General features: G+C 42.7%; 1 protein-coding gene across 1 annotated transcript in view; it reads left to right on the plus strand.

Moving 5' to 3' along the window:
• LOC116054874 (phosphodiesterase 4D interacting protein) overlaps positions 1-18303 on the plus strand; it is a 152815-nt gene that overhangs the window by 3735 nt on the left and 130777 nt on the right. The window contains exons 2-3 of the mRNA XM_036007021.1: positions 469-521; positions 5111-5178. Coding sequence (XP_035862914.1) covers positions 469-521; positions 5111-5178 — 121 coding nt within the window. The remainder of the gene's footprint in view (positions 1-468; positions 522-5110; positions 5179-18303) is intronic.

Raw genomic sequence — 18303 nt, forward strand, 5'->3', positions numbered from 1 at the left:
CACAGAGACACTACTATAGCGATAAAGACAAACACATTACTTGGTGGAAGGGTTTCCTGGATTCTTCCACTCAGTGTCTTTGTTTACTGTTTTTCTCAGCTGGTGAGTGATGTCTGTGTGACTTAAAGCATGCGCTGCTGACTCAGTTTCCACTCCACCACCACCAGTGTGTGAGTGTGCCTGCCGTCTCTGACATGTCAGTGGGAAGCTCTGCTCATCCAGGGACTATTTCTGACCCTCTGTGCTTTTTCAGAATTTAACCCAGACTTTTTCAGAGTGTGACATGTGAAGCAGACTGGACTCCAGCAGGCAGGTTATACCTGTAGGCTGTCGGTGGGAGGGTAGTTCATTACCATAAACGTGGGAAACGGGTTTTAGTGCAGTGTGTGTGGCTGCTAGGGGTGGGGGGTAGACACATGGGACAGTGTTGAGTCTGAGGGAAGTGCTGATAGCTGTCTCTTGTTTCAGGCACTGTGGTGCAGAGAAACGAGCCAGGCCGAAGAGCGTTGGACCTATGATGGGTGAGTAAATATGCCGAATGTATTTGACCCTTGTGTCAAATTCGACCCGCTTTTCAACAGTTTTTTTATATCAGAAAAATTGGTTTTTATTTCAACCAAATGGCCCAAAAAATTAACGTGGATGCACTGATGTACGTTTTATGGAACCCATACAACATTCTTCCATTCTTCCATTACATTTTGGGCATTTTATTCAGTTTTATAGCATTTACAGTGTAGCAAACAAATGGTTTCGATACAGCATTCTGACTAAACTTTAACTTGAACCAGTCTGTGATTCACGTAAAATCCTCTGATCCTAACTATTAGTCAAAATAATTCATAACTTTTGTTCTGTTTTAAAGCGTAACTCTCGCCAAAATGCAACCTAGGGTGTTTTTGTGAATGTACCTGAGTCAAACTTTCGTTTAAAAGCATAATTATGACGGAAGCGCCACTTTTAAGATTGACCGTAATTTTCGTTTTTCGGTCAAATGGCCGTTTGAATGGGAGTGCTAGGGGAACTACTATGATAGCACCAAAATCACTATTTTTATCGACTATAGGAATAATCTTTAGTTGCAGCCCAACTCTGCTCGATGCTTCACTTTAATCTCATTTCTAATCAATCTGTTCTTTGTCTCATTTGTACCTAGAAGATTTTACTGGTAGATTTTTCCAGGGAAAAAAAACAGTATAAACAGCTCATTACAGTTTTATTACCCTCTGCCTGATACAGGCTGCAGTGTTGACTAATTAGCTATTTGTAGGAGCGACACTGTGTCCACCTTGAGTATCTATGAATGAGTGTGTCTCCAACAACCACCGCCCCCCTTTAATAGGTGTGGGTGTTCTCATACTTCATAATTTCCTGAGACGTGTCCCCAAAAGAACTGTGAAATTTGTAGAATTATAGTACAAAAAAAGTACTCTGTGAGTACTCATTTATTTGCAGGTTTAACAATGAACCGTTAAATTATAAAGTCGTTATTATTGCAGTAGTTACAAAGTTGTTTTGGTGTTTTTGCAGATAGTAGTCTGGATCAATGACAGTTCATTTACCGGATAATCGCCAGAACATCCGGCGCCGACAGAAGTGCATTTCCCCAAAAAAAAAACTTTTACTTTTCCCCCTTGGTTCGGGGAACAACAACAACAAACTTAGAGCTAGCAAGCTACACTCTGAAAACTTTTGAAGAAAATGTGGCTGGTGCAACAAGGCAGGCCTGCTTGGTTCTTTTGGGGAATGATTGTAAAGATTTACAAAGAATATGTTTAGATCATTTCCTCTCTAACTGGGACGTTTTGGGACTGATTGGTGGGATTGCTGTGGACGACGTACACACAGAGATACGTGCAGTTAATTTAAATAGCTCACGTTACTGTATTGTGTCAACAGTTAACTTCATTTAATATTGTATGTGGCTTGTTTCTTTTGCGGGGACCAAATGTTCCACCAAAACAAGTTCCTTCCTGAGACTATTTAGCAGAGCCACCGTCGCTGCGTCCAGAGCTGAGCGCCACCCAAGACGATTGTGATTGGTTTAAAGCAATGCAAACAACCCAGAGTGTTTTTCTCTCTCATCCCAGAATGCATCTGTGGTGTAGCCAGTTCCATGGGCGTAGGTTTTGTTTCAACAATGGGAGGGGGCACATTGAAACTGGGGGATGTGGGGGTCCTCCCACATACAATTTTCAGCATCAAACACTTAATTTACGGCATTGTGGTACATTTTTATTTTTTCTGCATCAATTCATGCTGGAAATGTCTTTTTTTCATAAAGGAAATTATTATTATTAAGTATTCTCCTTTATTGTTCATTGTTAATTGTTACCTCTTTTGGGCTTGTCTTTCATATTTTTTTGTGGGGGATAAATCTACCTCTTCTAAATATTGGGGGGGGACATATCCCCTGCATCCCCCCCGAAATCTACACCTATGGCCAGCTCTATCTCCACAGCGCTGGAGCTAGAGCTGGCAATACGAGACTATGTACAGTAGATAGTAAATGCCGTAAACATATTCTTTGAAATCTTTACAATCATTCCCGAAAGAGACAACCAGGCCTGCCTTGTTGCACAATCCAAATCTTCTTCAAAACTTGCCATTTTCAGAGTGTAGCTTGCTAGCTCGTAGTTTGTTGTTGTTTCCCGAAGCATACAGAGTTTGAGAACGGCAACACAAAAAGAGCGGAAGGTGATGCACCCGATGTCAGGCTTTAGATATGTAGATTGGATAGAATCCTTTATTCATCCCCATAGGGGAATTCAGATGTCCAGCAACTCGAAGAAGCAACCATATTTCCACACTAAAACCTCAATAAAACCACAAATAGCCGTAACATAATTGTAAAAAAACATATTGTACAAATATATTGTGATGCATTCTTCAGGAGTTGTTAAAGAATCTTATAGCAGCGGGACAAAGGATCCTGGAAATGTACTTCCGTTGATCCAGACTAGGACAAAAGGAGCACATTATGTAAATAAGGGACCTCACAATTACACTAACACAACATTTTTATGTGTGTGTGTTTGCATGGTTGTACCAGTGCGTCATTCATATCAGTGTTGTGTAATATTTTGTACCACGGCCCGCTCCAGGACTCCATCAACAATACCTTCCAGCTTTTTAATAATATTTAATGTGCCCACAATTTTTAAAGAACCGTCAGAAATCAGTGCTCTGCCAAAGCCGTCTTATTACAATGCCCCCCCCACCACCCCGGGATCTGGCACCCCACCCCATTGGCCTGCTGTTAAGGGAATAAAACACAAACTATTGCACAAATCCCTCCTGTGTGGAGGTTTCTGGGAACGCTCCTGGCCTTTTAGAGACGCTAAGTTTGGCTTTGAGACGTCTACCTCTGGAAGTGTTTCAGCTGGACTGTGTGTGTGAGTGTGTGTGTGTGTGTGTGTGTGTGTGTGTGTGTGTGTGTGTGTGGACACGGCCCATATATCCAGGTTTAATAGGGTTTTAATGAGGCGAGGGTTGATCAGGATGTCTCAGAGAAGCTGCTGTGTTTACATTTCAGCTCTGCTCCGTTTGACTGATGGTCCTCAGCCACACTTGAATTATTTCAAATGTATGTACAGTCGGGATTTATGGTGCATTTGACATATGAAATGCATTTATGAGCATTATAATACAGCCTTCTGACCAGCGATCTATAATGTTTTTTTTAGGCCAACGACCCCTTTGCTTGAAAAAGAGACAGAGCAGGGACCCCCTACTACAGTATAACAAATGAGTAGCATATTAAACTGGCCAGATGGATGAAAATAGATGTATGGATAATGGTATTCATATATCAAGTTTTAATGTGAAACATACATGTGGAAGGCACAGTAAATCATTAAGCTTAACTGTATCTGTGGAGGGCTACACTAATGGCTACCTTACTTAGAAAGTGTATCATTAATGTTGTGTTAATTAAATGTTTTATTTTTGTACGAATAGGCCAATTCATCTTTGCTAATAATATGTTGATTTCATGTTAATGTATATTAACTCTGAGGACCTGTTTACCCTGTTGAAGGTCCCTGTTCTAGGCAGACCTGTTCTGTGTGTGCTTTTCTGAAAACACGGCTGAAAAAAACAACTGTTGACAAAACAATCTCTCAAGGTTGACTTAACATCTAGAGCTGTCAACCGAATCACACAGCCTTCATCCACAAAGGCAGTCTTGAATTGTTTGTCAAGGGGTAAGGTTTGGGTTAGGGTTTGGATAAGGGTTTAGGGTTAGGGGTTAGGGTTTGGGTTAGGGATTAGGGTTAACTCGCAAGAATGGAGGACAAGTCCTAAAAGTGCTCAGAATAATGGAAACCTTGATATCCACAGTTCCATGACAGCTATGCAACTTGATGAACACTGGCTGCTGAATTAACTACCAAAAGATCAAAATAACTATAATCTGTTGCATAGGTATAGTCAGGATTTATTGTGCATTTTACATATGAAATGCATTTATTAGCATTTAATACAGCCTTCTAGACAAACCCGATCTGCGTGTGCTTTTCTAAAAATGAGGTTGATCTTCCATTGAAGAAAAAAATCTCTACTCAAGGTTGACTTAAGGTCTAGAGCTTTCAACCGAATCACATAGTCTTCATTCGCAAAGGCAGTTTAGAATGATCTGTCAAACTCACTACATGAAGCCCTTAAAGTGCTCAGAATGACACAAAAACGTTGATATCTACAAGTAACCAGTAACATAGCTCAAACATGGCGTTCGTAATTCGACTGGTCGACTGGTCTTTATAATCTATTTTTTTAATAAACTGTCTGTACACAAGTTCTCAATGCTTCAGTTTACATGTAGGGACCCTCATTATGCTACCGTTGAAGTGTGGTGCTGTTTTGAGCCTTGTTAGTGGTATAAAATAGCGATTTACCATCTGCCCAGAAAGGTAGCATTAGCAGCTAAACACCCATTTGCGGTAGCTTGTTTAAAGCTAGAGACACATTCAATTAGCATGAAAACATGTCCCAGAGAAAGTTTGACTCGGTACACATATGTTATTAACCCCTAGGTTCATTTTGCGCCGGAATTGTCCTTTAAAGGATATGTTAGATTTATATTTACATCTTTCTTTTTCTATCTGTGCAGATTTCTCGTGTGATGAGACGAATAAAGGCCCACTGGTACAGATGCACAGCCTCAGAGAGTTTGAACAGGTAGGAACATGTGCTCTGACACAACCCGTGTTCCCACATGGTGCATGCTTTCTGATGAAGTTTAAGAGTTTGATGCTGGCTAAATTCTTCCAGCAACATAAACTGAAAGTGTTGCTGGGAAAAAGCTTGTGGCGATGATGCTCCAGTAGTGTTGGCGTGGCGCTGCCCAGGCTTGTCTCTGCTCTGTGGTAATCTCTACGTAGGTGTGTTTGGGAAGATGATGTGGCAACTGGAACTCTGCTTGAGTCAAATACTTTCCTTCCCTCCACAGTTCTTCTGTCTCTTCTACATGCTGATTGTTTGAGTTGCAGCTGCAAGCAGTCAAGTGTTTTTACATGTTTCACACCATTTACCACATATCATTCTTTAAATTATCACTGCTCAGTTTTCTAAAGAATGCTGCAGCGTTTGTAGATGCTCTAATGTGTGTTTCCCACCTCAGATACAGCCTAGATGTCCTTTTATTTCAGGCTTGAAACCAGCTTTTGTAACCTCATTCATTATGGAAATCATGCCTGCGCTTTGTTTGATGCTGGGTTATTTTCTTGTTGCATGGTTACAGATTCCTTTGAAAGTCTTCACTAACAGCACACACATACCCAGTGAGGAGAGATTCTTGCACTGAGCGACTGAAAACAGCGCACAAACGCACAAGTTGGCACATTTCAAGCACTGTGGCTATCTTACAAAATAAAGTCTTAAGCCCCTGACACACCAACCCAACGGCCGACCGTTGGCAGAAAAGGCAGTCGGACTGATCAGTCGGCTCCCCAAGGTCCAAAAAGTGCATCAGAACACACTGTAGCGACGCTGACTTGAGCGTACGTTCTGTGCGTGCACGACACGTAATACGTCTCCATAGCAGCAGGCGGCGCTAATCTGTATTGTCGCCCAAAAAATGAAAACTATCAGCTGATTGGAAGAACGCGTCACGTGGGTCTGGCTGCTCCCAGATTTTACAACCGGGCATAATGGCGGCTCGTTCAGAATACGATCTCATATTTTACGAAGATAGTTCACCGAAACGTGTTTCTGAAAACATTTTAAGTGAGAAATAGGCCGTGCAGTTGCTGAATCTGTCTTCATTTTAGATCAACAAAGGTCAGTTTAAAAGATTTTCATCAGATTTTGAGAGGCTTAGTCATGCTCATCCCGCTCGTCATTTCCGGGTTAGCACTCCACCAATCGGATTGGTCATTGAGTTCGACTGCCTGCCCTCCGACCCAGCAAGTCAGGTCGGCCAAAATGAAGGCAGACGGTCCGACAGACGACGGCACGGAACACACCGAACAGACTGGAGTCACTGACCTCGCCAGACGGTCCGACAGCCGATTACTGGGTTGGTGTGTCAGGGCCATTGCACTGCCAGCCCCACAGCGCACTAATAACCCCTAAATCCTGGTTGGCCATCTCACAACTGAAATTCTGCATGAGTCAAATATTTCCCTTCCTTCCACAGTTCTTCTGTCTCTTATAGATACTGTAATACTGTTTCTCCCATTATGTACGCACTGACATGGATAATAAGGATCTTGCAATTCAAGGTTTTTCTTTGTTTGTCCCTGGCCCTGATACAGATCATTAAATATCAAGTATCTGCTAACACTGAATCCCTATCTGATATCCATATTTCCCACATACAGTAATACAGCTGCTGCACAGTGCACATTTACAGGTCTATATTCGAAGCCTTGAAACCCTTAAATTGCGCTTTTCCAACATATTTTTCTGATTCTGGTTTTCAACTGCACTAAAATATTGTGATTTTTTTTAGTGCTTCTGTTAGTTACCGGATGGCATTTATGACCCACGATCACGTTACAGTCGTGGACAGAAACTGAAAGAGATGTCAATGAGTACATCTGTGTTGTGTTATTGGACAGATTCACCCCTCTGGTCATCCGGCCGCTCTACATTATGGCAATGATTGGACCATTACGTGTTTTTTCTAACAGCCTTCAACTTTAAAAGACCAGAAAAAAGAGCAGATTTAAGCATTTCTCTGCAATTGATTTGTCTTAAGGCAGTTACAGACCAACCAGACGGCCGACCGTCGGCAGAAAAGGCAGTTGGACTGATCAGTTGGTCAAAAAAGTGCCTCTGAACGCACCCGAAGCGACGCCGACTTCAGCGTTCGTTCTGCGCGTGCGCAAGACGTAATACGTCTCCATAACAGCAGGCGGCGCTAATCTGTATTGTCGCCCAAAAAATTAAAACCGGCAGCTGATTGGATGAACGCGTCACGTGGGTCTGGCTGCTGCGTTTCATAAAATAATGCCCCTAGCATTGGCAGAAATAGTACCTCCTATCTAAATCAGAGAATGTTGAATGCATTTTTGAACATAATGGTCACGGTTTTGAACACATCTTTAACGTTGTGAAATGGTCACAGTTTGGTTATGTTTAGGCACAAAACTACTTGGTTACTGTATGTTAAGAAAAAGATTGTGGTTTGGGTAAAAATCATAAGTTACTGAAGTTACTACAAGTTCTGAAGATTACGCACGTGACGCTGAATGTAGTCTCGCATTAGTAGTAGTAGTCTCCCTACTCAGATTGGACAGATAGTCTAGCTAGCTGTCTGGATTTACCCTGCAGAGATCTGAGGAGCAGTTAACCATAGTCCTCACAAATCCACCGGAGGTTAGAATGCCAACACAAAGAAAGAGGAAGGTGACGGACATCCGGCGTAACTTGCAGATCTTATACTACCTCGTCATCTTACTTCCTGCTTTGCTCCCGTTATAACTACTACGGCCACTAGAGGGCGCTGTCACTATAAACGTGAATAAAGGTCGTAATTGCTGCTTGTACAAACAACTTATGGTAGTATTTTCCAGGGGAGGACAGTCTCCAAATCGTTTCAGATAAAGACTGAATCAAACATCAAAAGGTGATATATGAATCCATCAATGAAACATTTGCAGATATATTTTCAGAAGTTGGAATCAAGCATTGCGTGTGAAAAGCCACACAGCTAAATAATGTCTTCTTGGTTCTGAACTGAGAAGATGAGAGGCGTAGTTTGGCTCTGGTTCTGTGCCAGAGTAATGGATTCTGGGAGCTTTGCCAGGTGCATTATGGGTCTGAAATAACTGTGGAGGTGCTTGCTGCAATTACTCGGTTCCCTTTTTCTGGAAGGACAGAGCTGTAGGAGGAGGGGGGGGGGGGTTGCTTGTAGTAATGCTAGATTGATGTGGAGAGTTTGGGTTGTATTGGGGAAAAGGTCAAATGACATGAAATCCGAAACTCCAGCAGGATGAGATCAAATCCGCTCGTTCCTGTGGAACAAACTGTCTGATCGATTCTGAGACATAGAAAGCTGCAGCATAAAAAAAAAACAGACTGTTGTTTTTTCTTTACCTAAAAGCCTTTTTGACTTTTTAAACAGGTGGTAATTTATAGAATCAAGAGGAAACATTTTAAAGGTTTTGCATCGCACCTCATTCCTTATACTCGAATGAGTTCCCTCCTCATACCTTCACTTCAACTCTTTCTTTGGCACTTTGGCACGAAATATTAACAGATTTCGTTACAACTACACGTCTAATCGGTTCTTACTGACCAAAACCTGATCCAGGATCCAAAGTTGGGCCGGTTTTAAATTATATTCAGTCTAATCTGGACCAACAGGGAATACCAGTGGTGGAAAGTAACTAAATACATTTACTCAAGAACTTTAGTTAAGTACAATTTCAACCCTTGTGTTGTCATCCCACCCAACCCGTTCTCACTCCGAATTCATAAAATACGGACGCTTGGGCAGTGGCTGTCAGAGTCAGACACGACGCAGAAATCCCCTTCAGCGTGTGTGTAGAACGCACCGGGCAGAGCAGCAGCTACGCGGCGCTTGAAGATGACGTAGTATTAAGACAGTCAACGGTAGAGAGTAGTATGAAAGCCCGACATTCCGCGTAGGGAGGTAGGTTGGGGTGGTGGATGGGTCAAACAACACAGGACTTTCACCCAGGAGACATGGGTTCATGTCCCGCGTGTCACGTTAATGTAAATTAGATACAAATATGTGTCTATATGATTGTCTATTACTACAGGTGTACAGGCTATGAACAGGCCATGTATGACTATGGTAATACAGAATAAATAACTATACAGTATGTACAGTGTATTTGAGGGCTTATACAATATGTACAGATATTATACAATATGTACAGTAGTGCAAGAGGAATGACTTGCATGCATGCATAGCATAATCAGGACTACTTTACCCTCATGTTGTCCTCGGTTCAAATTTTCAAAACGATTCTATATCAGAAATTTGGGTTTCTTTCAACCTAATTGTCAAAGAAAATAACGTGGATGGTTCCCTTCAACGCTCTTCACAAGCAAAATAAATGATCAGTTTACTACTTTCATTTAATTTGGGTGTTTTATTCAATTAAATAGCATTTGGGGGGGGGAAATGTCAAAAGAACATTGAAAAAACTGACAAGAATTGTCGGTGAAAACCTTCATACCTTCAAAAAACGACAAAAACGTTAAAAGAAATCGCTGAAAAAAAAAAGAAAAGAAAAAGTGTCAAAAACGTCAGGAAAGCTTCGAAAACAAAGTGACCAAAAAAGGCAAAAGTGAGTGTGTCAAAAGATGGTTTGAGTGTTATAGAATAGAAGTGTTAAGGGTAACAATCTACTTTTACTCAAGTGGGATTTTGAACGCAGGGCTTTTAATTGAGTGTTTTGTACACTGTGGTATTTATACTTTTACTTAAACAAAGGATCTGAGCTCCTCTTCTACCTCTAGTGTATACTTACCAAGACTCCTCTGTCAAATACGTGCAGAAGAAGACGCAGTTGCATTTTTAAGGAGTTACAAGCCAAACCGTTTGGAAACCAGTGTGTTAAAGCTCAGTGTTCTTTTGTGATGAAGCGCTACGGTTGTAAATATGGGAGATAATTAAGACCTTGGCTTGAAGACACACTGTAGAAAAATATGACCTTTGAATCATAATGTTCTGACCCGTCAGACAAAAATAGGTCAGACGCATAAATTAGGACGTAGATTGTGCCCGAGGATGGATGTTCTAAACTGTGTATATAAAGCTGAAAGCACGTTTCCTTCTGCAGCATTGAGACATAACAGAAATCATTTTGAAAAAGATGGCAGAGCTGCAGAGGAGGAATGATTTACTCCCACATGTGGAAACCTGCTGTTGATTCAAATCAGCCAGTGCCGTGTGAGATATGCAACTGTGCTGGCTTTAAGTTTGTGTAATATTTCATTATAGAGAGCGGTGAAGTCCCTCCTCTTTCCGGTGGACCCCCGTGGGACTATATTTCGTAAAAAAAATATGTACAGTAGTGATTCCGTTTGAATTGAGCCCTTCATTTACTCGACTTTGGGGCGAGTAGTCTGTCTCATTACGTATTGTCACAGCCTTGTACTTCAGGGTTACCCCCAGTGTGGGGAATAATTTTTTAATGTATTTTTAAAACTACAGTTACACTGCGGCAGCTCGGTTGGAAACTTAGACACAGTCATATTTTTAAATCTCCAGTTAGCTTTTAGCACTGACTTAAGGGGTAACTACTGTTTTTTTCAACCTGGAACCTATGTTTCTATGTTTCTATGTTTAAGTGACTGATGGGAACAACAATCTCTAACATTGGTCCAGTATTAAGCGAGATCGCTGCAGTCGGCAGCGGCGAAACAAGCTACAATGTAAGTTAATAGGGCAATTGTCCAGCTTGTATTTACCTTAACAAAAGTACTTGTTTTGCCACTGATTATTATTCTTAGTGTCTGACAACATTATGGAAAGGATTTCTAAGGAGGTCGACATTTCTCTTAAAGAGTAAGATCCTTTTTTTAAACATAAAAAGATTTTGTTCGCTAAACCCACCAGACTCCATGTAAATAAACAGTAATTTTAGCATCGTAAAATACACTTCATTCAAAGTCGACAGAAACAAAATAAAAGTATGAAAAGCCGTTTTTGGTCGTCTTTCCACTTTTCCAACCATCACAACTCTAGTTTTGGTGGAAATAAACACAGTTTACCGATTTACGTGTGAAAATATTTGGCTTTATACATGCTAAAAGTATTGTTTTTTTCAATAGAGTCTGGTGGGTATGGCACTAGCGACTTCAGACCTGTTTCTCGTTAAACAGAACGGTCTCAAAGAGGTTTTAAAGGTCTATCTCTGACGGGATCCTTTCCATAATGTTGTCAGGAACTTAGAATATTAATCTGAGTCTGTTAGCGGCAAAAACAGCACTTTTGTGAAGGTAAATACAAGCTGCACAATTGCCCTATTAACTTACATAGTAGCTGTTTCTCCACTGCCGACGACTTAATACTGGACCAATGTCAGAGATTGTTGTTCCCATCAGTCACTTAGACACAAAAACATAGGAAAATAGGTTCCAGGTAGTTATCCTTTAATGTAAGGCCCGATGAGATCTGTCTTATAGCTTTTTTAAATTCTTAATTTCGCGATTCCGTCCGCTTGTACCCTGGATCTTGTTCTTTCGGTCATGACCCAGCCTTCATGACCATAGGTGAGGGTAGGAACGAAAACTGACCGGTAGATTGAGAGCTTTGCCTTCTGGCTCAGCTCTCTTTTCGTCACAACGGTGCGATAAATTGAATATAATACCGCACCCGCTGCGCCGATTCTCCGACCAATCTCCCGCTCCATTGTCCCCTCACTCGCGAACAATACCCCAAGGTACTTGAACTCCTTCACTTGGGGTAAGGACTCATTCCCTACCTGGAGAAGGCACTCCATCGGTTTCCTGCTGAGAACCATGGCCTCAGATTTAGAGGTGCTGATCCTCATCCCAGCCGCTTCACACTCGGCTGCGAACCGATCCAGTGAGTGTTGGAGGTCATAGGCCGATGATGCCATCAGGACCACATCATCCGCAAAAAGCAGCGATGAGATCCCCAGCCCACCAAACTGCAACCCCTCTCCACCCCGACTACGCCTCGATATCCTGTCCATAAATACTACAAACAGGATTGGTGACAAAGCGCAGCCCTGGCGGATTCCAACCCTCACCTGAAACGAGTCCGACTTACTGCCGAGAACCCGGACACAGCTCTCGCTTTGGTCTTACAGAGATTGGATGGCCCTGAGAAGGGACCCCCTCACCCCATACTCCCGCAGCACCTCCCACAGTATCTCCCGGGGGACCCGGTCATACGCCTTCTCCAGATCCACAAAGCACATGTAGACCGGTTGGGCATACTCCCAGGCTCCCTCCAGGATCCTTGCAAGAGTAAAGATCTGGTCCGTTGTTCCACGACCAGGACGGAATCCGCATTGTTCCTCTTCAACCTGAGGTTCGACTATCGACCGAACCCTCCTTTCCAGCACCTTGGAGTAGACTTTACCGGGGAGGCTGAGAAGTGTGATACCCCTGTAATTGGCACACACCCTCTGGTCCCCCTTTTTGAAAAGGGGAACCACCACCCCGGTCTGCCACTCCTTAGGCACCGTCCCCGACTTCCACGCAATGTTGAAGAGGCGTGTCAACCAAGACAACCCCTCCACACCCAGAGCTTTAAGCATTTCTGGACGGATACAAGGGTACAGGGTACAAGCGGCCGAAATGGGTTTCCTCAGGAGGGTGGCTGGCGTTTCCCTTAGAGATAGGGTGAGAAGCTCAGTCATCCGTGAGGAGCTCGGAGTAGAACCGTTGCTCCTTCGCGTCGAAAGGAGCCAGTTGAGGTGGTTCGGGAAAGGGAAGTTTGGGGTCCCCTGCTGGAGCTGCTACCCCTGCGACCCGATACCGGATAAGCGGACGAAGATGGATGGATGGCGATTCCGTCGATGATTCTGTTATCACAGAAACTATTGGGCTCTACATTAATGCTGCCATCAGTCTGTACCTGGCCCCAGCCGGGCCCTCGTCAAACAAAAGACACTCGCCACCGGGCTAAACATCTTTTCTGGGGGAAACCCTGGACCAGAGACTTTCTTTACTTGCAAAATTATCTTTTAAAATTGACGGACATCATGTGTTCATGGCTCAATTCAAACAGGATCAGATCATTGAAAGGAGGTAGAAATATGACTATAAAAGTCATATAAAAACAGGCACTCAAGGTTGGTTACAAAAAGTGATAAAAGGCCTTTAATTAACAGGGCAAGACATTAAAAATACACCAACGTGTATCGGCTTGAGCCTTCCTCAGGGTCTAGTGTTGGATCAGATGATTATTTGTCTCTCCCCGTTCACTATATACATATTTTACATTATGAAATAAGGTCCCATGGTGGTCCATTGTAAGGGGAGGGACTTCGCCTCTCTTTATGACAGCTTCATGTGGGTAAATTGCATCTTGAACTGGTATAAAAGCTTGAAGGATAAAGCTTTGTATTTCATAAAGAAGAGATATTTCCCCTGCGGCTGTACAAGCAGAGGCAGAAAGCCGAACTCTTGGCTGGTTGGTTCAAGGCTACATGTTAGTGTGCGGGCGCCTTTCCTTTTGAAGTTTTCCCTCTGACTCCCACTGAAGGATGAAGAGATGAGTCATGCTATATATGCAGACATACAGCGCAGACAGCAGACTGGGAGGCAACCTAAACACCGGCTTTGTATGCAGGGATGAGGGGCAAATGGACTCGGATTGCTGATGTTGTATGCTGAATTGCAGCTGCAAGCAGCCGAGTGTATTTCATGTTTCACACCATTTACCGCAAATCAGTCTTTAAATTATCACTGCTCAGTTTTTTAAAGAATGCTGCAGCGTTTGGGGTGTCAAACTCAATTTCACTATAGGGGCCACACTGGAAAATGATCTCATCAAGGGTCACACATGCATGCTTTTATTTCACCGAAAAAAGTGAAACATTTTTGACTGCATAAGTCTTATATAGCCTTCTCACATGCAATTTGGTCCACATAGAAGCCCCCAAAAAGTCCTCCCAGCAATGTCAGAGTCCTAGTGAGAGAAACAAAGTGTCTCCCCTGTTCTTTCTGACCACGGTAAGAAATCTGGAGCAGGAAAAGTTAACCCTCTCCTTGATTTCATGATTTAACGCAGAAGCATATATCGCGCTGTATGTACGAATGGTTCATGACAACAGCCTGCGATGGCACAGGATTTCTTTCAAACTCGCTCCTTGAAACTTTAGCAATTTTTTTTTCTCTCCCTCTTTTAGATGAAATCTGAAAGCTGCAGTGGAAATTGTTGATTTGAGTTTTGACAGCATTTTGTGTGCAATTTCACGAGAGGCTTCTAGCTTTTGATTGGCTGTGGTTGTGATTGTCTGACTGTGATGAGGATGTTATGTCTCAAACATATCTAAACCTGTATGGTGCTACAATGTGTGTCACGAAACACAAGATGAGGCACCCAGATTCCCCAGGCAACACGAATCCAGTAAAAAAAAAAAAAAATGATGTTGTTCGCTGACGAAAACAAATTCAGAAACAGAAAGCTGGCAAGAAACAAAAGTAACAAAACTTGAGATTTTCAGGCTCAGAGTTCAGAATGTGATTGATCTGATTTCCAACAGCGGGGAGTGGATTATTTACAGTTCAGACTCTCAAACTATAACAAACGGAAACAACTGATTTTCAAAAATCGAGCGGAGACATAACAGTTAGGGTGCTGTCAGGAAACGTTCCACCTTCTGATGGAGCAGGGACTAAAGTTTGTTGACCTTTCTTTGCCACCATAGTTTTAACATTGAGGTTTTCTGACAGTGGTAGCGTGTGTCGGTCTTCTCATCTTAATAGAGCGGTCTGGATTATTGAATCCAGGTTGTGTGTGTGTGTGTGTGTGTGTGTGTGTGTGTGTGTGTGTGTGTGTGTTGTCCTCTCTCCACATTTGCGTCACTTTAGAGAATCAATCCTCGGAGGAAACCCGAACCTGCCATAGCTGCGTTTGTAACTGTCAAACATCCACGCTTTGCAGCTCCGAGGTTTACCCCCCTCTCTCCCCCCAATCAAAATGCCCCTTTCTCAAATGGCCTTTATTAGTCTACAGTAGAAATTGAAAGCACATGGCTTGCCTATGATTGCGAATTCAAACCGACCACAGAGACACTTAGATTGATAGAAGAAGGGGCCGGATTGCATATAATTCTGGCCATTAAAACCTCAGGACAAATTAGGGTTGTTAATCTGTTATTCTGCCCTCGGTCTCAGCGTTCACTTCTGAAAAAGCCACATATGCTATCAAAGGCCTGTCAGAGTTGGGTTACCATTACCAGAGTGGCGGTAATGGACCATGTGCGCGGTATCATTCATATGGAGACCAAAACGCAGAGAGAACTCCCGATCCTGCAACTGACAGCAAAGTGAGCATATGATTAAAACGGCACATGTCTATTAATTCCCTTTATCTCCAAGGGGTCTTTTATTTCCTCCTCGCTTCTTGTGCTCTCCTAGTTTTTGTTGTGGCATTTGAAAATAGGTCAGACACTGTGTGTGTGTGTGTGTATGTGTGTGTGTGTGTGTGTGTGTGTGTGTGTGTATGGGCTTGTTTAACTATATTCGTGGGGTCCAAAAACCGGGAGCCCAGTATACTTGTGGGGTCCCAACAACTTTGTGGGGCCAAAATGCTGGACCCCACAAGTTTAAAGGGCTGTTTGAGGGTTAAGACTTGGTTTTAGGATTAGGGTTAGAATTAGGTTATGGTTTGGGTGAGGGTAAGGGTTAAGGTTAGGCATTTTTTGGTGATGGTTAAGGTTAGGGTAAGGGGCCAGGGAATGTATTACGTCAATGACAGGTCCCCACAAAGATAGTGCCACAAACCTGTGTGTGTGTGTCTGTGTGTGTGTCTGTGTCTGTGTCTGTGTGTGTGTGTGTGTGTGTGTGTGTGTGTGTGTGTCTTCACCCCTCAAGCCGTTGGCTCTGAATCACTGCTTTATGTAGTCAACATCTCCAGCTCTGCACAGGAAACCCTAAACCAAGGGACGTTGGATAAACCAACATATTCTCACTCCTATGGCGCCAAAAAGTGAGACTTGGTCAGGTGCCTTTGGCGTTAACTACTGACACAAAAAGTTTCCTGTAGCCTCATTTATAAAAAAAATCCTCTTGTCAACATAACAGCCAATTTAAGAACACTGTTTTCAACCAGTCCCTTGTTGTAATAATAATGACTTACTACAATAATACGTTGTATCTCCATGCTCTATAGGATGAATGTTTTCTGACCTGAAGCCTCTATCAGCAGGACGTTTAGGGTAAAGTCAAGGTTTGGGTTAAAAGAAGTTGTCATGGTTCGGGCAGTTTCGTTGTCATAGTTACAATAATAACTGGCGGTGTGGGCAGATGCTTGGGTGTGGTTGTTAGAACATTTGAGGCAGATTTTCCAGCACAAATATGTATGGAGGGAAAAAGTGTGTTGCACAGCAGACAAAAACAATAATCATATCTCAACCTCAGCTTGCCCCTCCACACTGCAACTTCTCACTGGATTTAAGCACAACATAACACGGCACTCAGCCTTTAATCCTGCGTTTTAATCCGCCTTCATAATGCGAAGGAAACCTTTTTAAAGGACAATTCCGGCGCAAAATGAACCTAAGGGTAATAACATATGTGTACCGAGTCGACCGTTCTCTGGGAAATGTTTTCATGCTAATCGAATGTGTCTCTAGCTTGTAGCAAGCTAGCGCAAACCGGTGATTAGCTTCTAACGCTAGCTTTCGGGGCACAGGGTAAATCTCTATTTCTATACCACTAACAAGGCTCAAAATAGCACCACACTTCAATGGTAGCATAATGAGGGTCCCTACATGCAAACAGAAGCATTGAGAACTTTGTAAGTGTACAGACAGTTTGCTAAAAAGATAGATTATAAAGACAGTAGCGTTCATGTATACATGCGGGCGCTATCTTGGGAAAACAGCCATGACCAGTTGAACGACGAACGCCGTGCAACCAGTAACCAATAACGTAGCTCAAACGCGGCGTTCGTCAGATAACGGTCAACTCGGTACACATATGTCATTGACCCCTAGGTTCATTTTGTGCCAGAAATGTCCTTTAACCAAAATACCTTTATGTCAGAATATATGTGAATATTTTTAAAGGTGCATCAGGTGACTTTTGCAAAAGGTTATGAGGAAGTAAATGCCTGGGAATGAGGACGATGAGACATTCATGGTTTATTTCATTGAGCTGGAACAGTCAGCTAAGATCCGAGCACTTTAATTGAACTGTAGTGCGGGAAAGAAGAAACAGTTTCTTTTTCTTTTCACAATTTTGCTGATTTTCAGGCTTTCAAAATAAGGTGAAACCTCCTCAACTTCTCCATGAGCTGAGGAAAACCCATATCAAATACGGATAAGTTGTTGCACTGCAGGTTATTGCTGGTTTCAATTCTTTCCGACGACACCGTGCTGTCATGTGATATCTGACACAATGACCCTCCTGAATGTCTGTGCTCGTGCACATACCGAAGATTTTAGAGCAAATGTGATTAGGAAAAACAATTGTCGCTATCAGCAACTGGCCATTGAGAAGTTTTCTCTGTGTGTGTTTTGTGTGTGTGTGTGTGTGTGTGTGTGTGTGTGTGTGTGTGTGTGTGTGCGTGCGTACATGTGCATGCGTGCGTGTGTGTGTGTGCACGGGGTTAAAAATTATTTTTTTTCGTCCACCAGCCAAATGTCTAGTGAATGTTTAAAATTAACCAGCTACTCAAAAGCCACTCAATAGATTACCACCGTTTTTTTGGCTGGTGAGTGAAGCAAATCTACAAGCTACTTGCATATTTAATGGATGGTGCTAATTTTGGACCCTGTGTGTGTGTGTGTGTGTGTGTGTGTGTGTGTGTGTGTGTGTCGGCAGGAGCAGATCTGCTGCCTGGCTGAGCTGAAAGCTGAGCTGCTGTGTATCGATCTGTCTGAGTGCTGCGACGCTGAAAACTAACTCCTGTGCTGTCAGCGCATCCATTAACGCTCATCAGCTCATCCACCGGATACACTGCAAAAACTAAAACGCACACTCTGTCCACATCTTCATGTCGCAATCCCTCCAAAATCTGCCGACGTACAGTATTTCAGTAAAGAAAGGAATTAGATGCATTCACACATTTACTTCTTTCAAAATTAAGTCACAAAAGTCTTCCAGATTTTGTGTTAATCCTTAAACATTTCCCACTAGCTTGCCTTTGTCAGAGCAGTACCTGAGGTTAGTTCGCCC

Source organism: Sander lucioperca, chromosome 11 (genome assembly GCF_008315115.2).
Source record: "Sander lucioperca isolate FBNREF2018 chromosome 11, SLUC_FBN_1.2, whole genome shotgun sequence".
Lineage (NCBI taxonomy): Eukaryota > Metazoa > Chordata > Actinopteri > Perciformes > Percidae > Sander > Sander lucioperca.